Source organism: Elgaria multicarinata, chromosome 7, assembly GCF_023053635.1.
Source record: "Elgaria multicarinata webbii isolate HBS135686 ecotype San Diego chromosome 7, rElgMul1.1.pri, whole genome shotgun sequence".
In the NCBI taxonomy this organism is placed as follows: Eukaryota; Metazoa; Chordata; class Lepidosauria; order Squamata; family Anguidae; genus Elgaria; species Elgaria multicarinata.
In genome coordinates, this window is record NC_086177.1 from 67,213,110 (window position 1) to 67,235,348 (window position 22,239).

The following is a 22,239-nucleotide window of genomic DNA, read 5'->3' on the forward strand; positions in this document are numbered from 1 at the left end:
CGATAGGGATTATTGCCAATAGGGCTCAAACTCCCCAAGCAACTGGGCAGGCTAGGGTGGGCCAGGAGATTATCCTGACTGGTGGCAGCCTATCAAAAATTCATTTCCAAGGGAGCCGTTGTAAAGTAGGTGTCTACCAGGAGGAAAGGTCATCCCATAACACAAGCTTGTCACACAAAGTTGCTCATCTTCTCCAAAATGATTTTCCTGATGAGGTTTGTTTGGTGCCAACAGTGTTTTCTTTTCAGCACCATTCAAGACTTTTCCTAGGCATTTGGCAGCATGTGATGAATTTTAATTGATCGCGGATTTGTTTTACAGTTTGGCTGATTGCTCAAAGTTGTTTTTAGATGTATGTTGTCTCTGTGTATTTTGTCTGTTTTGTGCTTTTTATATAAATTTTGCATATTGTTTTAATCTTTATGAACCTCCCAGAGTGCTTTGGCTATGGGGCGTTAAAGAAATGTAATAAGTAAGCATTATAAAAATAAAAATTTCATTCATTGTTGGCCTTCTGGAACCAAAGCTGTATGTAGAACCCATCTGGTAATGGTTCCCCCTCTCCATCTAATGAAAAGATTGTAATCCTTTATGTTAGGGCTCTTATAATGTGGCACTATGTCTATATAGAGATAATAAGGGAGAAGCATCCCTCTCAAATATCGTCCTAAGTTGCTTTTACAGCTTTATTCACCAATAACAAAAACTTAAACCTTGCACAGTAGCAAATATGCAGCACTCCTGTTCCCTCAGCAAAGGAGTTACATGCTGAAGTCGTTCCTGACAATAGCTGGGCTGCTGCATTTTGCACTAACTGTAGCTTCTGGACCAAACTTAAGGTTTTATATTCTGTGAATCACCCAGAGTGCTTTGGCTATTAGGTGAGATAGAAATGTAATAAATAATTTAATTCCATTTAGACATATCTCCCTTTGGTTAAAATATATCACATATGAACCAGGCTGGTCCAGAAACAATAATCTATGCTGCTATAACGTGAAGACTGGATTCTGCTTCATAAGGCATTTTTCGTGGGACTGGTTTTAGAAATCTAACATTATACCGGTCACCAGTTTGTGCTTGCTGTATATAAGCTCCTTTGCTATGGAAAGTTACGAGGTTCCTGCTTTGAGCAGGGGGTTTGACTTGATGGCATTGGAGGCCCCTTCCAACTCTGCTATTCTATGATTCTATGAGGTAGACAGGAAGTACATTATGTCTTTTGTTTCTCCCACATACGAGATGGGGAAACCCCAATCTGGATCATTTCCTAAAAAGTGGGCATTTTCAGAAAAAGAGTAAAAAAATGTTCTGATATCTCCAAGATTTTGTAATTTGGAGGTTGTGAGGAACAATACAGTCTTGTAGCATATTTAAAGTCTTACAGATTTGTGACATACAGTTTTGTAGTTTAGGGCCCACTTCATCAGATGAAGGCTCTACTCCACAAAACAGAACTCAGATGTTTGCTGAATGCAAAGGAAAGCTTGTCCAGTAAATCTTAATGAGCAGGCAGTCTCAGATGGGAGGAGTCATTTCTTTAGATATCCTATTCCTAAACTCTGAAGATAATATTTATTTACTTATTTATTGCATTTTTATACCACCCAATAGCTGAAGCTCCCTGAGCAATTCACAAAAATTAAAACCATTCGAAGTATAAAACAAATAGTATAAAAACATGATATAAAGTACAATATAAAAGCACAACCAGGATAAAATCAGCAGCAGTGCAGAAATACAAATTTAAAATACAAATTTAAAACAGCAAATAAGCAGTACTTTGAATTGGGTCGAGAAGTCTGTGAAGCTGTTGCAATTCAGGGCAGTCCTGATAATTGACACCAGTCAAAAGCATGGTTTCCACATTTTTTGTCAACTAAAGTTTTCAGACCCAAATAGCTCTGTGTAGAATGCATAGCAGGAAACTAACCTTGATGCAGGAATATGTCACTGTTGCCAGGTAAGCCTTCTCTAGAAAGAAGGCAGTTTGCAGCCTCAGGCTGAGCAGCATATGACACTTCCCACTAACCCAGTCAAGGTGTATAGTAGACAAAGCCAGTCCAGTTACTTTGGTGCTTGGAGGCCAAAGCGCCTCTCCCCCTTCCTGGCAATAAAATTGCAATGTTAATAAATTAAACCAGTGGTTCCCAATTAGCTAAGTACTACGTACCTTGTTTTTCAAATGCTAAGCCATGGACCTCCTACTTTTGAAAAACTTGTTATTTCTATGGTAACCTGTGCAAATCAATTTTTGGGAGAAAATAAGGGGTAGCCCCTAATAAGCAAAGGATTTTAGGTACACTAAAAAACAGACCATAAAAATTGTGATACCCTATTTCTTCAATTCTAAGACGCACTTTTCCCCCCATATCAACATCTCTAAAAATGGGGTGCATCTTAGAATCACGGTGTATTTTAAGATTTTTTTTCTGTTGGTGGTACTGAAATTAGTGTGCGTCTTACAATCGAAGAAATACGGTATTTGTGATATTATCACGCAAAAATGTCAATGATTTAGTTAGGAATATAAAGATGAATTTAATTTTACTAATGTCTAGTTTACAATTGAACAAATTATGACATGTCTAGAAGCTACTAAACCTAAATGTGATGGGAGAAATCATGCCTTTTTTTGTCCCAAACAATCCCTTCCACATCCGGTTCAATATTTCCTACTTTTAATCTCAAATCTGGATCAACATCGAGCCGATTTCTATGCTTGTTCTTCATATAACAAAATGTCGAAAATGTTTGTTCACAAAAATATGTGGAACAAAAGGGAACTAGATGTTTCAAAGCTTGTTCACCTAACTTCTTATAATCAGGAAAAACCTTCACCCAGAATTGGTCCAGTCTATATTCTTTGAAAAATGATTTCAATGAACCTTCACAAGTCATGTCAACAAGTGCATCTTGCTCTTCCGCAGATAGTGTTGTTAGTTGTACATCACCACATTCAAAAGTATTCCTTATCCATGAGTTTTCGGGATTAAATACAGGGAAGTAATCTCTGGAGCTAGTCGCTAGATCACGCAGGTGCTCAGTGATGGTATATTTTACTTCTGGTAGGAATTCGTTGTCAGTGGACTCCAGAAATGAATGGTGAATATGTGAATGGTGCCACAGACCCCCTGGGTGGGTTATGTGGACCCCCTGGGGTCCGCAGACCACCAATTGGGAACCACTGAATTAAACAATTAACAGTTTGTTGTCCTTTCATGACACTCCCTGTTGGTTGCTTGTAGGAAGCTGTCTCAATCCACTTAGAATTAGATCCAGCCTGTTTTAACATTTCTTTTCTTTGTGAAATCTTTCCTTTAAAGCATGCCAGATATCTCCAGGAATTTGCTGATGCTTTTTAATTAATGACTGGAGTGCAGTCTTGGTCTGAAAATTAAATATGAGAAAAGCACTGAAGAAAACAGCATTTCACACACTTCCATCGGAAGGTAATCCAATAGAAAAATAGTGGCATGTATAGAGACGCACTGAATTTTTTTTCCAGGCCTTCATATCTCTATATGAGAGTCTATCAGATTTTTGCTTGTCATAAAACAGGCACATGTGCCCTGATTTAGTGGAATTTTTGCATGTGGAAACCTTCTAATATCAGTAGAAGGCCAGCGCCACATACCTAAAGAAAGGGAAATGTGGTTTTCCTTCTGATACATAGGGAAAGGCTGTTGTGCATGCAGAATCTCAGTATGCATACCTGAGTTCCAATACTCAGAACAAAATTGATAGTATATGATAAGTGTAAAATTGATAGTATATAATTCCAAGTAGTCAGAACAACACTGAAAAGAGCACAGTAAATTGTATTACTTATAGCTCTTAAACTTAAATGTTGATTGTGCTAGAGTTGTCATAAATTTCAAAGCTCTTCTCATATGGTACTGTAAAGGAAGATGGGCGGGCTTCAGTGTAGCATGGTATACTCTCACCCACCACCTTTTTAAAGACACTCCCTGTAGTTTACCAACACATTTCATATTTGCAAGCAAGCGGGCATACTCAGGTTTTCTTAACCCAGATCCGGTAGGCCTTAACTGTTAACTGATCTTAAGTATGCACTCTTCCTTAAGAAAATAAGAAGTGCCTTGCTCGATCACACAAATTTGGTATGACTGGATAATCTACCAGATATTGATCAGTGATACACCAGGGTGGCATGATTTACTTTCTACCCAAACTCTATTGCAAGTTTTCTGTATGAATAGAATGGTGAACCAAATGGACTCTTGGTCTGATCCAGCATGACTGTTACGTTCTTGTGTTGTGAGCCACTTTGGGACCTTTGAATGGAAAAGTGGCATACAAATTAAAAGTGATGATTATTTGTTTATTCATTTATTTAAAACATTTGTATCCAGCCCTATATCATTAAGATCTCAGGGCGGCATATGATGAAGAGAACAATACATACCTTTGTAGCTAATTCCACAGCATTTACATTTGGATCATATGGGATGGGTTCTCCAATATATGTACGGAATTTGACAGGAAATCCACCATATGGAGGAAGGGCAAACAATCTAATATGTTCATATAGCCACCTAGCTAATTCTATTTCATTGAAGGAGAAAGAGAAAAAAATATTTACACCCAAAATGTCATATAGTATACACACACTTCTTTAAATCAAAAGTTTATTTTGACTGGAGTCAGTCTCTATAACTATGTTTACTGTGCAGCTTTCATACATACATTCATGGATGTACCGTGCCCACAAGGGCTTTGTCATACATTTCACAGGCACATCCTTTTGTCAAAACAAAAGCTTCCTCTTGAAATTAATGGGGAAGCTTTTGTGGACTTCAATTCATTGGAATCCCTGCACACAGAATAGTCACTACTTGGGAAGGAGGCCAGCTGTAATGAAGGTCCATAGCATATGCATAACAAGGAAACAGCTCTTCAGAAATTAAATAATAATTCTTTGGTCCATCTGCAGCCTGTGTGAAGGATTTTGCTGAACTGAAATAATTTTCTGAATTCAATGTTTTTAGCCAAACTTATTTCAAAGTTCTGTTTAGTAAGGTTTGAACTAAATATTAAACTATTGTAATGCATAATATTAAGCTATTCCTTCTCTGTGGAAGAACAGAGTGGTTGTGTCATACCAGGGGACTTCCCTAAGGTCTTACTCAAGCAGGCATTAAAACCTACGTATACAGTTGAAGTATCCGTAAATACAACAGGAGGAGCTTTGGGAGTCCAAGGAAGACTATACCCAAGAGCTAGAGTTGGTTGTAAGTGTATCTGGCTGGGGTGGAGATTTAGGGAAATTGACTTGAGGTAAACAAAGTTATTAAGAGGTTTGCAGTAACAACAGGATGCCAGTTCGCATGATCAGAGCAGCTCAGCATGGCTAATTTAAGCTGTGTGTACTTGTGACTATTTTGAATATTCAAACCCTGGAGGGGGGCTGCAGCATGTCTTGTTGGAAGGGCAAACAACCCTCCAATAATCCTGCAACAGGCCATGGGTTTTGGAGGGTTGTTTTCCTCTCCAAGAAGCCATGCCAGATAACATTATCAGATGACATGACAAGCCATGGCTGTGGTTAGAATAGGCAACCTGACATCTATTAAATAAGCCGCAGTGGGCTGTGGTGATCATGTGAACCAAGTCAGTGTCTCTTGAGTCCTTAAGAATTGTCAGCAAGCAGTCTTTAAAATAAATGTTAGTATTCCCTTATTTACAAAATATTATTTTAATAAATTAACATGTTTAATAGTTCATTTAGTCTCTAGTGTTGGTGCTCATCTCAGCCTCTTATACCAGACTACTAGGAGGTTTTAAAGTATTCCAAGGCCAGATCTAAACCAAGCAGGATATAACACTTTGAAAGCAGTTTGAAAATGGTATATAGAAAATGACATATAGGTGAGGAGGGTAGGAGAAAGATGAATTTGTACCTCAAAATCTAGGCTTTGATGCTGCTATTTAGCTCTTGCCTCATTCCAATCCTGTGTCTCATAAGAGAAACTGGTTGCTCAGAAGGAGGCCAAAAGCAGCTATCCTCCTACAAAGCACTCTTTCAGGTACTGAAGGAAAGTGTAACAGTTCTTGTAACAGATCTGAGGTTGAAAAGTCAGGAGCTTGGAGAGACCATTTGCAATACTCTTGGGAAATTACCTACGACACTTCCTCTACTCTTGAGATATCCATCGGCTCTAGTTGCTGCTGGATGCAATTTGGTGGCTGTGGTACTAATGGAGAAGCTGGCCAACCACCTGCCTTCTCAACTGCTTCTTGCCTATTTAGGACAAGTGGGGTGAGGGAGGAGATGAGAGCCTAAAGGACAAATTGCACTGAGGTTGGCCTGTTTCCTGCTATGGTTAGCCATCTTAGCACTTGTCTTTGCCCCAAGAAAACACCTTCCTCAGCCACAAGGGGGTGAGGGGAGCAGTGCAATACGTTCTGCTTCTTCTCTTTCCCCTGAAGAATTTCTCTTCCTCAAATCCCCGTGGAATTAAATGCAAAGGGCAAGAAGGTAAAAATCACTGGCCAGGATCTTCCTCTGCTGAGCTCAACTATGAGCTTCAATGAAATCCTGTTACCAGGCAGTGCTGGTCTGGAAACAGTCCAAGCTCCAGGTTTATGGGGGCCCTCGGGCAAGACAACTTCGGTGGTCCCCATCTACCTCCTCACCACTATTGTCACCAGCTACTGTTGCTCCTCATCCTTTTTCTCCTCATTGCTACCACTTGCTTACTTGACAGCCAGTGAGCAAGTAGGCAGTGGCTTCTACTCCTTCTCCTCCTCACCACCACCACCATTATCTACACCAGAGAAAGCGGCAGGTGAACAAGGAGGTTGCCATGGTGAAAAGGAGGCTTTTGTCAGTAGGCCCCTGCTGGGATGTAGGCTCTTGGCAGGTGCCCGATGATGCCAACCCCTGATGCTGGCCTTTCTGGAAAGTTTGGTAGCCTTTGCCCGCCACCTTGGTATCTTAGCCACTTGAGCTAAGTAGTAGTGACCAAGTAGACGTCCTATCCCAGATGTGATGACTGCCACCCCCACCCCCACTGCATCCAGCAAATGAGGAAAAGGAATAGTTTTAAAAGTCTGAGATATTTCAATTTCCACACTGGTACAAGAATTAAAATAATTGTCCAGATCCACTGTGCAGTTCCTAGCATGCATGAGAGCATCCTGGTCCCACCCACTAATATTCACACAAAAGCTTTCCTTCTCTGTTCAATGGACTGGATCACTTTGCATGGGGAAACAGAAAGCAAGGCACAGAGTTTTGAAAAAATTGAAACAATGTTTTTCTAAATTCATTTAAAATATATATATATATATATATATATATATATATATATATATATATATATATTAAAAGTAAGATATACATTGGGAATCTGCCTTACTTGTTCGTCCAAAGACTCTAAATCCTTCCCGTACATTTTGTGTATACATTGGAATGATGGGCTAAAGAAAAACAGAAAAGTGATACTTTAATATAGCATTGTTAAAGTTCACAAAGTATACATTCTAAAACTATGGGGGTGTTAGCACAGCATAAGGGTTTACTAGGGTTATACAGGCCATGTACTCATGAACAAACATCCAGACCACAAAAAAGAAAAAGTACAACTCTATTTTATTTATGACCAACATGATGCATTGGCTCACAAGGCTACACTACAATACATTTGCCATGTTTTCTCCCCTGTATAATGACTCTGGAAGAAATGTCACATGAAATCATCACGTTCCACTGTTTCTCCCAGAGGCATCTATGGGCCCATTTTGAACATGTGTGGCAAAAGTCCTGGGTGGTGGTGGTAGTGGTGTTTGTGTGTGTGTGTGTGTGTGTGTGTGTGTGTGTTACAAGGCAGCCCTCAGACAATCTTGCACATTCTCAGGGATTTTTGATAAAACGAATATTTGCACACTATCACAGAAACAGGATGGAAAGGACTTAGAAGTTACCACATGTGAAACTAATGCAGCCCAGAAATACACTTATCTCTTCATCCCTATCTGCCTCTCCCCTGCTCTCGCTCTCTCCCACACACACACAAACACGCCCTACCAAAAAAACTGGTGTTTCAAGTCACCCTGCCAAGTCACCATTTTAATTTACCTTGCCTCCACCCATCAAGAATTCTTCTTACCTTTCCCAACCCAAATCTACATCAAGGAAGCCTTTTTATTAGCTACTGGAACTTCCTTGTATTGTGTTAATACTTGGTGCTGATAACAAAAACCAGGGGAGGTACCGTGCTTGTCAGGTTCCCAGGATGTAGGAACAGATGGAGAGATATGCTTTACTGACACCTAAGTATAATGTAGTGGTGGTGTCTGAAACCCCAGCCCCAAATCAGTCTTTTGCCACTGCATTTTCTACAATGCTATAGTATTTCATACTCTAAATTACTCATTGCCTCCTCTTCTATTTTCTTTAAATGTAGTATTGGTTTAACTGTTGTGATACTATTCTGGGAGCCATTCATACTATATTTCATATTATAAATTTATTAATAAATATATTAATAAGTCCATGGATCTCTGCTTCAGAACTGGTACCTGGGCGCCAGGTCTGAAGGATTTTTAGTCCTTCCATTTCATTTTTATACATTTTTATATCTTTTCCTGCTGATTATTTTTATTCTATTTGTATTCTGTATTAAATTTATATTAGGTTTCATCATGTTGTATTTTGGGGTTTTAAATACTGTGAACTGCCCATTGAGGTTTGGATATTGGGCAATAAATAAATGTAAATAAATAATTGCAATAAATAACCACTTTGGGCTCCTTTTGGAGGAAAGGGGGGGATCTAAATGATGATGATCACAGCTCTCTCTTTTTTCTTTTCTTTTTTGCGTTACCAGACCTTTTTTTTTTAAAGGGAAGCAGAGAAAAGGCTGAAGCCTTTGGTGATAGCCACTCATCTTCCCCAAGGCCTTGAATGAAGACATTTTTCTCTCTCAAAATCTTGTCAAGTGGTCAGATTAAGAACAGCTAACTGTAGATTGTAGTGTATGAAGTACCATTTTGTATTCAATAAAGCTATAGATTTGAATATTTTAAAAACGTTATAATGCTAAAACCAGGATATTAGTTCCTCGGAAGATGAATGAATGGTGTGACGTGCATGTCAATACAGGACCAATTCAGGGCAAGGCTTTGAAATTTTAGTTTTTGTTTTGTTTTGTTTTTAAGCTGCCTCTTGTAGCCTTCTTTTGGCTAAGAGGAAGCAGTCCTGCCTATGTACTACTCATTCATTTCAGTGGGATTACGCAGAACTTCCTGAAGGATTCTGCTCAAATGAAAATTATAAAATGAACCAGTTTGGAGTGTGACATCTGTCTTGTTTGGAACTTTTGCCCTTTCCCCTGCTTCTAAGAATTTGAGATATATCTACTCAGGGTAGATCTTATGAACCAAAAGATAAGGATTACATGTAAGTGGGAGGACCAGATCAAGTCTAGGACCACTCAAGTCTTAAGTTAAGTAAATATTTTTAATGTAAAAACATGTCTTCTAGTTGTTCAGCTTCATATTTTGTTCAGTAATATTTTGATTGATTGATTTATTGCATTTTTATATCAGCCAAAGCTATTAGGCAGATGTAAAATCATGGATGCATAGTACTCGATGTAAAATCATGAATGTGCAGTACTTACCACTTTTGCGTCTATAGCCAGTTGAGCAAAACCCTTACGTTTACGCCATAAAAGTTTGTAGGATCCATCACTAAATAGTGCTTCTCGAACACCTCCTGGTGAAATTCCCAGTAGATGGCCATCTTTTAGAATATTTAAACACTCTTCCTTTGAATTACGTATAACGCACATCAGAGCTGCTAATGTTCTAATACCTGTAAGAAATAAGAAATACATGTAAGAAAAAAGTAACATATGATGGCTATGCACTAATGTACAACTACTCTACATCTGCATTTAAACTGCAATCCTATATCTACTTACCTGGGAGTTAAGTCACATTGAACTCAGTGGGGCTTAGTTGTGAATACACTTGTATAAGATTGAGCACTTTATGTCATATTACTTCCTTTCCTTAAGGCAGGAGAATAGTAATCAGAGGGGGAAATAGAATAATGTTTGTGGACTAAATGGGGAAGGGTGCCCAATCCTTTATATACCTTTCCAGCATGTAACTCCTCTGCTGGGGGAACTGCACTGGCTGCCTATTCGCTACCGGGCCAGGTTTAAGGTTCTTGTACTTGTGTACAAAGCCCTAAACAACTTGGGACCAGGATACCTGAGAGAGCGCCTTCTCCCTTACCAACCTGCCCAGTCACTGAGGTCATCCGAGGGCCTGCCCCTGGTGGTTCCACATAGATCCATCCTCCAATTGGAATCCACCAGGGGAAGAGACTTCAGCGTGGTGGCGCCCCTCCTGTGGAATTCCTTGCCTCTGGAGGTCAGGCAGGCTCCAACCTTGTATTTCTTTCGGCGCCTCCTGAAAACATCTTTATTCCAAGAAGCCTTTCTTTAACATGCAGCCTTGGATTTCTGTTTTTTGCTTCTTTTTAAATTTTGTTTTAACTGTTTTATTCTGTTTTTGTTTTCATTTTACCTTGTACACCGCTCCAAAAATTTTCAATGGTGAGTGGTATATAAATATTCTAAATAAATAAATAAATATATACCTAAGATCACAAAGGAGGAGTTATGGAAAGGGAAAACTTCAACAGGAAACCTCTATCTTCCTACTTTGACCAGCAGCCAAAATGCCAGGTAATGAAGATTTAGGATACTTCTGATACATTTTCTAATGAAATGAGTGAAACCCAAGCAGTCTATGAGTGAAACCCAAGACATGTTTCCCGGAATAGTTCATTGCTCAATGTGCTGTGGGTATTACAAAGAGATGTAATAAACAAGGACACCATTCTGTTTGTAGATACTTGTGACCAGTTTCTATGGTCGGATCAATTTGATAAGATTGTTTTATGTACATGTACTCATAGGAATTATTCCAGAAAACAGAACCTGTTGCAAACTGATACTTCAGAACTCACCTTTAGTAACCCATTTGGCCATGTAAAGCACTAGCGTACAAAAAATCATGCTATAGATGAGAAGCATTTATTGGGGTTAGATGTTGGGTAGGAAAATTCCATTTTGAGATCTGAGCTATATTTGAAAAAGATGATAGGCGATAGAGACATTTCAAGAAAAAGAAAGAAACCCAAACACACATACTTCCTTTCTCATTATATAAATAAGATTTGGAATTACATTTTTGTACTGTCTGGAAACTTGATTCAAAAAGTATATCAGTTCAACCCTTTGTACTGAGACAGGATCAAATGCACTTAAACTTGCACATCTTCCAATTAATAATCTCAACAATCCTGATTTATTGCTTGTCAAAGGAAGGTAATAGAACTTAAAAAAAACCTCCTGGTACTCTCTTGTAGGGCAGATAAAATTTGTTAAGTCATCATTTGAAGAATGCAAGAGTTATTAACCAATCTGAATTCTTCCACACAATTGCTCAATAAAGATGTGGAACATGCAGTACAATTCTAGGGCTGTCTACTCAGAAATAAGTCCTACTGAGTACAATATGATTTAGTCCCAGAAAAATATAGGATTGTCGTGTTCTTTGCATTATTATTTATTTATTTATATAGCACCATCAGTGTACAAGGTGCTGTACAGAGTAAAACAATAAAATAGCAAAACCCTGCCGCATAGGCTTACATTCTAATAAAATCATAATAAAACAATAAGGGGAAGAGAATGCACCACACAGGCACAGGGTAGAGTAAAACTAACGGTATAAAAGTCAGATCAAAATCAAGTTTTAAAAGCTTTAGAAAAAAAAAAGTTTTTGGCTGAGCTTTAAAAACTGCAGTTGAACTTGTAGTTCGCAAATGTTCTGGAAGAGCATTCCAGGCGTAAGGGGCAGCGGAAGAAAATGGACGAAGCCGAGCAAGGGAAGTAGAGACCCTTGGGCAGGTAAGAAACATAGCATCAGAGGAGCGAAGAGCACGAGCGGGGCAATAGTGTGAGATGAGAGAGGAAAAATAGGAAGGAGCTAGACAGTGAAAAGCTTTGTAGGTTAACAGGAGAAGTTTATATTGGATTCTGAGGTGAATTGGAAGCCAATGAAGAGATTTCAGAAGTGGAGTAACATGGTCAGAGCGGCGAGACAAGAAGATGATTTTAGCAGCGGAGTGGTGAACAGAAACCAATGAACTGATGTGAGAAGAAGGAAGGCCAGTGAGAAGAAGGTTGCAGTAGTCCAACCGAGAAATAACCAATGCATGAACAAGAGTCTTGGCAGAAGAGACAGACAAAAATGATCGAAAACTGGCAATATTATACAGGAAAAAATGACAGGATTTAGCTACTGCCTCAATATGAGGAATAATGGAGAGCGAGGAATCAAATATGAAGCCAAGACTACGAGCTTCCTTGACTGGAGTAAGTGTAACATCATTGACAGTAAGAGAGAATGTGAGATGAGGAGAAGGTTTAGGAGGAAAAACAAGCAATTCAGTCTTTGCCATATTAAGTTTCAAACGACGATGAAGCAACCAAGCTGAGATATTTGAAAGACATGCTGAAATACGATCATGAACATCAGGAGAAAGTTCCGGAGATGAAAGATATAATTGTGTATCATCGGCATACAGATGATATTGGAGGCCATGAGATTGAATAAGATTACCCAAGGACAACATGTATAAAGAAAACTACAACGGGCCAAGCACTGAGCCTTGCGGAACCCCTACTGAAAGGGGAAAAGAAGAAGACGAGCTGCCATTAGCCAACACGTTATAAGAGCGACCCACTAGATAGGAGGCAAACCAGTTATAGACGGAGCCACAAAATCCGAGGTCATGAAGGGAATCCAAAAAAAGATTGTGATCAACCATGTCAAAGGCTGCAGTAAAATCCAGGAGAATAAGAATGGAATAAAGGCCTTTAGACTTGGCAATAAGAAGATCATTGGTAATCTTAGTAAGGGCTGTTTCAGTGGAATGCAACGGACGGAATCCAGATTGAAAAGGATCCAGAGCAGAGTTACTAGAAAGAAAATCAAGACGAGAGTAGACCACACGCTCCAGGATCTTTGAAACAAAAGGCAACAAAGAGACAGGTCGGTAGTTAGACAGAGAAAGCACATCAAGAGTAGATTTCTTGAGAATAGGAGAGACTGTAGCATGTTTAAAAGCAGAAGGAAATGAACCAGAGGACAAAGAAAAATTAATAATATGAAGCAAGGAAGGGAGGATAGCAGGGATAAGATTAATAAAGACCCAAGAAGGAATCAGATCACGAGAACAAGTGGAAGGCTTCGAAGAGCGCAGTATTCTAGACAGTTCACCAGCTGAGACCGAAGGAAACGCAGAGAAATTTGCAGGAGGAACTGACAGATGAGGAACTGGAAGAGGAGCAGAGCTGGCCAGATCAGAGCGAATAGTTTGGATTTTAGCATTGAAAAAAGAGGCAAAGTTGTTAGCAGGCAGAGAGGCGGGGAGAGATGGTGGATTAGGCTTCAGAAGAGAATTGAAGGATGCAAAGAGCCGCTGAGGATGCGTAGCATTTGACTGGATCAACAATGAGTAATACTGCTGTTTAGCCAAGGAAATAGCAGAAGAGAAAGAGGAGAGAACAAATTTGTAATGGACAAAGTCCGCCCAGTCCCTGGTCCTACACCAAAGGCGTTCAGCTGCCCGGGAACAAGAACGAAGGTAGTGGATGAAAGAGGTGAGCCATAGCCTTAGATCACTGATTGCGTTAGACAGTTTGTGGTATGAGCTCATGTGGCTCAATTTATTATTTATAATATTTTCATACCACTTAGTATACTAAAATCACTAAGCGGCTCACATAAGTACAATGGAACAACATAAAACAAGATAAAAACAATAAAACAATACAGCAAAATAAAAATAAAACAGGGTGGTAATACAATTTCTTCCAGGCAAAGGAAAGCTTATGTGAATGTGTGTTTTGAAAAGCATTTGACACTTGCCACTGTTTCTGCCTCTGGAACCACATGTTGGAGAGTGTTTCAAAAGGTGGATGCCGCCATTGAGAAGTGACTACTCTATTGTATGAGCAACACATATCTAGAGGATGTGACTAGACTTTAATCCTGGTATCTATCATAAAATCATGTATACATTTGCCCAGTTTGAAGATAAACATAAACTAAGGGGCTGTCTTGATGTCTCCTCTGCCCCAGGGTGGCTCCAAATCTGTGCCACCCTGGGGCAAAGAGCCAAAAATGTGCAGCGGAAAAGTCAGGGACTTACCCCGTCTTTTCCAGCCAGAGCAAAAGCAGCCCAGCTCTTTTGCTGGTCTGGCCTTGCTCAGGAGCTGCTCCAAGGGTGTTCCCGGTGGATGGTGACCCCTAATTGGCCACTGTCTGCCTGGGCAGGGATGGGCTGGTGAGCAGAATGGGAACGCCCTGCACTACCTTGCCCGGGAGAAGAGTATTTTCTTCCCCTGAGCTGCTGCAGCTGCTGCCTCCTCTTCAATTATTTTCTCCCCCTCCAACCTGCTGCTGCTGCTGCTGCTGCCACCTCCTCCTCTTAAAAAAATATTTTCTCCCCCCTTGAACTGGTACTGCTGCCTTCCCCTCCTCATTCCAGTCTCGGGAGGGAGGGACGGATGACAGCAATAAACCCCACACTTGCTCTTTGGCATCAGGATGATCTGGCACAACCCCGCAGGAGTGAAAGCGTGGGGTTTTGGGGGAATGACACTCCAACTTGAAGACACTCCCTAATAAGAGAAGGACTCAAAAGAAGGGAATATATCCTTTTCTCTACTTCTAATTTTAAATTTAATGATTTAAGGTGCCTTTTAATGGGCATGATGGCTGGGTGATGTTTGCTAAAAGGAGCACTGGAAACCTTTGATAGTTGGTGGCCACCTATAAACCACATAGACCTGGGTCACTGGCAATCTTCCCTCTCTAGGAAACCGATGTTGTAAAAGGCTGGCCCTGAAGCTGGCTATCATTTGGGAAAACAAGGAACATGAAAACATATTTTTGTATTATTTGAAATCTGTAACCCTTTTATATTAAAGTACATCACCTGGAAATTTGAAAAGAATGTCATCAGCTAGTGAATAACAAGACCGATGTTTCAGAATATAAAATCTATTTAAAAAGTACATGTAGTCTATAGGAACTGCTCCATGGTAATAAATTATTAAACCTGGTCCATCTGGTAGATTTTCTGTGCCATGTAGTTCGTATCCTGTTTGGAATGTAAAATACAAATGGATTATTTCAAGTTAGGTAACATTGGTTAATTGTATTGAATTGGTTAATTGAGGTCTGGCTCACACCAACATTGTTATCTTTCAGTGCTAGGTTAAGACTTTCCTCTAATCCAAGGGATTTAATGGCATATGATGGGGCTTTTAATGTTAAAGGATTATATTATTATTAGTGTTGTTATTATCATCATCATCACCAGGTCCTGGTTTTTTATTGTTAGTTTTTAGTGGTTGAAAATTGATTTTAAATTGATAGAGATTTTATATTGATTTTAAATTATGTATGTATTATGTTATATTCAGGGTTTTAATTTTTGTGAACTGCTCAGAGAGCTTTGGTTATTCAGGGTTATAGAAATTAAATTAAATAGGTATCATTGGTCCAATTTATGCTATTTGCAAGCACAGAATAACTTTATGCATGAGTCCTGTGCAATTTTGAGTCTGATTAACAAATAAGAATGGCTAGCAACAGAGAAGAGCCTATGAAATATTTGTTGAAATAAGGCCACAGCTAGACCTAAGGTTTATCCTGGGATCATCCAGGGTTCATCCCTGCCTGAGCACTGGATCCCCTGTGTGTCACCTAGATAAACAGGTTTGACCCCTGAACGATCCAGGGATAAACCTTAGGTCTAGCTATGGCCTGAGTGTCAGTTTAAAAAGTCACTTAGAAGTGAGAAACACTTAGCATGGCTGGCTGGGGAATGCTGGGAGTTGTAGAACTTTTTTATGCCTAAACATGCATAGGATTGCACCTTTAGTTGACTGAAAACCAGGAGCATTAGTGAGAATGTGCAGGAAGAGAAGGGAAACCCTGTGAGGGAGTGAAAAAACAAGCTGAAGGCAGGGGCGGAACCAAGGATAATCTTTGCAAAATATTATTTGTTTGAAAAAGGTTTAATGAAGGTGCCTACGCGTTTCGGACAAAAAAAAAGTTCTTCCTCAGGGCTTATTCAACAAGGTTTTTACAGTCCTTTACTCTAATAATAATATTTTGCAAAGATTATCCTTGGTTCCGCCCCTGCCTTTGCATTAGTGAGAAGACAGAGTTAGCAGAAGAGTTAGTGTGATAAGAGAGAGAAAGAGAAATGATAAGTAAAAGACTGGTGGTAAAGAGAGATGTTAAAGAGAGGAGTTAGGACAGGTTATTAGACAGAACCATTATTTATTATTCAGTATCAAATGATTACTTGGCTCTGTGCATTACAGCCCATAAATATATTTGTATTTATTGTTTTAAATATTCCCAGGGAGTTTAGCCTTTTAGCTTCTGTTGTTTTAAACCTGTTACTATATTTCAAATATTTGCATTGTGGCTAGGTTTTATTTTTTGATTTATACTATAGTTTTAAACTGTTTTACAACATTTTTTCATTTTGTATATTATAGTTTTAATTGTTGTGAACTGTTCAGAGAACTTCAGCTATTGGATGGTACAGAAATTTAATAAACTCCTGTTTTGATCTGGATGGATTCTAAAGATACTATAGCCCTATGCAGGCATTTCCCCCCACACCTGTAAGATGAAATGGGGAGGGGGATATGGGCATGAATGCAAGTCCCAGCTCCCAATGTTCCCACAGACCGGGGCTACCATTTAGATCTTTGCACGTTGAGCGCAAAGGTCTGAAACGGGCTCTATAACCACATTTGGTTAAACATGCTTACACAATCCCATGATCAGGAAACCCTGCCTTATTAGGATTTCTGATGACAGGAGTTCTGTAAGCAGTCAGCCAAACACATTCAGCAAAGGTCAAAAAGATCATTGGTTGTGCAGGGACATTGGGCGGATGCTTACATGCATGCCCATGTCTCCTGCCCATTTTATTAGAATGTAAGCCTATGCGGCAGGGTTTTCTATTTTATTGTTTTACTCTGTACAGCACCATGTACATTGATGGCGCTATATAAATAATAATAATAATAATAATAATAGGGGGTGCAGGCACCCCACATGCTTGTTTTGGATTTCATATCCTGGTATATAAAGGGGTGAGTCTTTCTGTTCTCTACAATTCTGTAGCTGATGGTGCTAGGTTTTGTGGAACATTAGGGGAGGTTTGTACCTAAGTGGCTCCTAGAAGTCACTTTGGCTGGCTGATTTACTCATGTCATGCACATAATTTTAAACTATGCTTCTCACCAAAAATATTATTGACCACCCTAATGCATATGTAACTGCATACAATGAAGTATGTTTGCAAAAAAGTGATCTGTTGAGATGCTACTATCCTAATCAAGCAATTTCAAACAGGTTCAACGGCTTGTCTGCATAGGGTGCTCCATTGCAGGCAAGATTACTGCCTCATTCATTTTGATGGAGACAGTGTACATTTACATATATATTTCTTACTGTGCAAAGATTTGCTTTCTCATTCATTTCACTGGTGCAACCTTTTGGTGCATATTAGAGACCATGTGGGATTTTAAATTGGCGTGTATGTACATGCAGTGTAAAGTCACCTCCACTTCACATTTCCAAGCGGATTTGCCTTGTTTTTATAGGGTCTAGATTTAGTCATACTTAAAGTAGAGCCACTGAAATAAATGGAACTTAATGGGTCTACTGCACATGTGATTAAATCTAGATACAACCACTAATTTCTATTAAACAATATATCTTAGGACATTCATATTTAGTCATTCATATTCACAGTCTACCTGCCTATATCATGGGTAGACCACTTTTAACATTCATGGAAGCAATCAGTTGGTGAAGGGGAACAGTCTTTGGAAGGAGGCTGTTGTTCAAAAAATAAGGTAAAAATACAAATGCACATATACAAATCTATGGGGGGAGTTCTCTGGATTATGGCCAATGTGCTGATCTGTATTGCTTTTGCGCAATGTACGCATCATCAGCCTGAGGACTACTAGTGGCTAACGGCATGTATAACCAATGGAATCTCACTTTGACACAAAACACTGGAAGCTGAACATATACATTTAAATTGATTAGATCCTACAAATATAGATCACTCTGTATTAGATTTCAAGGTTCACAAATCCAAATTTGATTACCATGCCAAAATCTTGCAAATCCATCCCATATTGTTGATAAAATTAGTCGTACATCATCCAATGTATCACTGCAATAAGTTCCATTTAGTTTATGAGTCCACTGATAGATCACCACAAATAAAGCAGATAGGTAGATAGAAAACAGAATACCTAAAGGAATTATAAATAATACCAGAATGATACACAACAATACTACTATACAGATGACTACATATAGAAGATATTTAAGGAAAAAGCATTCTTCCAACAGATATGTAATACATGCAGAATAGGTCACAGCTGGCTGTCCAGGTATGTAGCATCTATTCACATTATACAGCTCCTGTTAAGAAAAGAAAAGAATAAAAGTAAATTCTTTTTGTCTCCAGTTCTGAGATGAAAATACTGTAATGCCTAATGTGTGCTGCCAAAGGTTTCACTCCATGTGAAAGCCTAGAAATTCTAAGAGTACAACCCAATGAACTGCCCAAAGACAGCCAGATCTAAACCAACCAATCCACATCACGTGCCTGTTTGGAGGCTACCACATAATAGTTCTCTGGGAGACAAAAGTTTGACCTTGTACAATAGACCATAAAGCAAGATGTGGAATGGAATTTATTTTGTCAGGGAGGAGAAAGAGGTACAGTGGGCACAAACAATACAGGCATTCAGTATATGACTATGTTCTAAAGTATCTCCCACTGAAACTCTAGATCTCACCCCAAGATGTTTTTATATACATAATGGGGCAACCCTATGCATCTCTATTTAGAAGTAAGCTTTACTGAGTTAAATGGGGCTTACTTCCAGGTAAGTGTGCATAGAATTGCAGCCTCTCTGTAGTCCTAAACTGTTTATAAAGAAAAGGAACAACACAATAGATTTTAATTGTGTTTTCCGTTAAACAAAGTAAGGTATTTGCTAAGGAAACCATGTAAATAATGTCTTTGAGCTACATTCTCCTCTGCAGAGATTAACCTTATTTTCTTACAGCATCCCAAGTAATATCACACCCATATCACACAAGGTGTGAGTGGCTTGACCATGGCTACCTTCAGATAAGTTCATGGCTGATTGGCAAGTACTCTCCTGTATTAAAAGGTGCTTCCAGACAATGGCTTTTGTCATACCATCACCCTGCCTCATTCACAGAATTTTGCATTGAATCCAGACTTCCATTTTTTTCTTACTGTTGAAAATCCATTAAGGAGAAAAATGAGAACTAGCTGCTTAATGCCTTCTAATTGGTAGCACTAGGAGCTCTCTGTCTAGAAGCAGCCTCAGTATCTTCCCTATTGGGGTGGTGGGATGGTGGGGAGAGAGATTTATATACACATATATTAATGGGAACATTACAATTTATGTTATAAGCAGCTTGTGTGTAGGCATTTGGGGAATGGTTCTTACACAAGAACTATCATTAAGCAATTATACCCATTCAAGATTGGGGAGCACAACCATTCTCAAGTATGAATAAATGCATGGCATGTGTTTAGTAGTGAAAGCATTTCTTGTAACTTTTACAAAAGCCTTATAAACTGAGTCAGCACCATTATTCTCAGAGGGGCTGAAAGAAAGTCATCCACTTGGTGGGATCATGGCTTTCCTGCTTCATAGTTACATCAGCTCTGCCACCTTCATACCTCTCTCTACTCATCCCTTCCTTTTTCCAATTATAGCTCTCTATTCACACAGCCTTCCAAGGACGCCAAGCTTCTTGACATGCTCGCCATTAATTTGTGTTCTCAAATCACCTGTCACCTCCTTCTCATCTTTCTTCTCCTGTTGGGATTTAAGAGTAGAGCAAGGCCAAAATAGGCCCTATGACCGCCACCTCTAATAGATACAAGTGGCCAAAAATTATTATTATTATTATTAATAATAATAATAATAATAATTTATTGCATTTTTATACTGCCCAATAGCTGAAGCTCCCTGGGCGGTTCACAAAATACCAATGATGTTCCATAATATTTTGAGGGTTGTACTTCTATGAACTTCTCTACATGAGTGATTTATTACACATTGGTGATTGTGACCTCACAGACATTTGCTGCTCCTTTACATGATGTCATCAACCTCCAGGATGTCTCCTGTGCTTTTCTCCAGTAATCTCACTTTTTTTAAAAAAAATCCAGAGATAATGCAGTATTTAAAATAATTGCAGGATTAATTTTGCCACTAGATGGGACTATTTTCTTAACTTTCTGGAACATTGCCCAGAGGGTAAGTTTTCAATTACGAATCATGTGGTTACCCTCTAAAAGACCCAAGAGGAGAAAAAGCCTGGCATGGTTTTGGGTTTTTCCTTAATGTAGAGTTGTCCTAAGATTCTTAAATTGGCAAACAGACTCCAAAGAAATGCCTGCAACCCCCAAGCTCTGGAGCACAGTAAAAAGAAAACTGCATTCTGCACTTTATATCTGATAACCCGAGAACACATTATTCATAGTTCCTTTACACTCCACAAACCTCACAAAAAGTACATTCAGATTCCCCCAAAATAAACAAGTCGCTACAGAAAGCACAATATCAGCTTAAAATCCAAACTATAGGAACCTGCTTAATTCAACCACATTGGTTAAAAATACGAAAGTTATCCAGAGCCAGAAAGAAAGAAAGACAGCCCTTTCCTCCAAACATACTCTCCCACTGTTTCTGTCAGTCTTGCCTAATCTCATGCATTACCAAGCTTTTAGCCTTTGTTGAGGATTACTATCACCTCGGATCTGCTTTCGTCATCTGTAACTATACCACAGGCCTCGCCCTAAACAGATCCTGCTTGCTCATTTAGCATTTCACATAGTTTTCTCGAGACCCTTTCGTTTGCTACTCACTGGCTAACCTCATAGATGCTCATGGTTATCCACGGCTCGTACTGGGCGGTTAGAGGGGGGAAAGGACTCCCTTTACAGCGGCAGCAACAAGGACAGCACCTCTGAGCAGCCTTCCACGAAGGAAAAAAAAGAGAAAGAAAATTTCCCACGAAGCCCACGCTGGGAGGCGGAGCGGTTTCCACACGCAATGTTTTCACACGCAATGCCTTTTCTCAGGAAAAAAAATGGAAGCGAGTCTCCTGAGCCTGGACGTTGTATCGGGTAACAAGCTGCTGTCTAAAGCCTTCTCTGAGGAGTGAAGAGAAGGCGGCGGCGGCGGCGGCGGCGGCGGCAGGGGGAGACGCGGCACGGACTGCTTGTTTCAAGTTCCTCGTCTCGTATCTTGTTTCCAGCGGCACGGGCAGCCCTCTCCGCTATCAAAGTGGCTTTTCAGGTTCTGTAGCTACTTCGGTGCATAGAGAATGACTGGAGAAAGCAATAGCCCTTCTCGGTCGGGAAGTGACATCAGCAAGAAGGTAACCTCCCACGAGCAGTAAGTGATAGTATCTCCTCTTCCAGAAATTATGCTCAGATGGTTCATATACACTGCGTCGTTTTACTTCTCAAAGCATGCTTGGGAGGAAGTTCCAATAGTTTTAAAGGAGCGTCTGAATAATGTTGGCAGATGCCCAGGGAGGCTGGCAGGGAGGATTAACCAGAAGAGGAGTCTCCTTTTCCACATTGAGGCAACAGCCAAATGACCGGATTATGATTGCAACAATCAAATGACCTGATTATGAGCTTTAGCACACCAGCGTTATACTGTGCAATCACTGCGAATTGCATGCAAAGGACTCAGAAGTTTTCCACCTTATAATCTGCTTTGAATGTGAAGTAGTCCCATGAATCCTGCCTTAATTGTACAATAAAGCAAAAAGATTTGCTGTATTTAGCCCCTACATTTTGAGCGGATCTTCCAAGCCACCGCTGGGGCGCAGGAGCAGGATTTTAAAGAAATGCTTACATCTGCAAAAACTTTAAAGATAAAGACACCAAAGTTGGCTCAGTAATAGATATTAGGGAGAGATTTAAGCATAAAAAATTTGAATTGGATTGGGTCATCCGTTGATTTTTTTAAATGATTTTTTACATTTCCCCCCTTCAACTCACTT

At 39.5% G+C, this 22,239-nt stretch overlaps 1 protein-coding gene and 1 long non-coding RNA gene across 3 annotated transcripts in view; both read right to left on the reverse strand.

The window, feature by feature from the left end:
- Nucleotides 1–660: 660 nt before the first annotated feature.
- The window catches only part of LOC134401627 (uncharacterized), a 218,245-nt gene continuing 196,666 nt past the window's right edge, over nt 661–22,239 (reverse strand). Inside the window, exons 1-2 of one of the 2 annotated variants that reach the window (XR_010025668.1) lie at nt 1,783–2,138; nt 661–1,582 (exon numbers count right to left, since the gene is read on the reverse strand). This is a non-coding gene — a long non-coding RNA (uncharacterized LOC134401627). Of the gene's footprint in view, nt 1,583–1,782; nt 2,139–22,239 lie in introns of those variants that run through there. The other variant, XR_010025667.1, reaches the window with a different exon arrangement.
- On the reverse strand, nt 2,665–21,488 carry LOC134401616 (DGAT1/2-independent enzyme synthesizing storage lipids-like). The gene is made up of 7 exons (XM_063130726.1): nt 21,097–21,488; nt 18,270–18,591; nt 15,056–15,220; nt 9,651–9,844; nt 7,386–7,446; nt 4,430–4,569; nt 2,665–3,390 (listed from the first exon to the last, which is right to left on the reverse strand). Exons 1-7 carry the CDS (start codon nt 21,109–21,111, stop codon nt 3,289–3,291), a joined length of 999 nt encoding a protein of 332 aa, XP_062986796.1. The 5' UTR covers nt 21,112–21,488; the 3' UTR covers nt 2,665–3,288.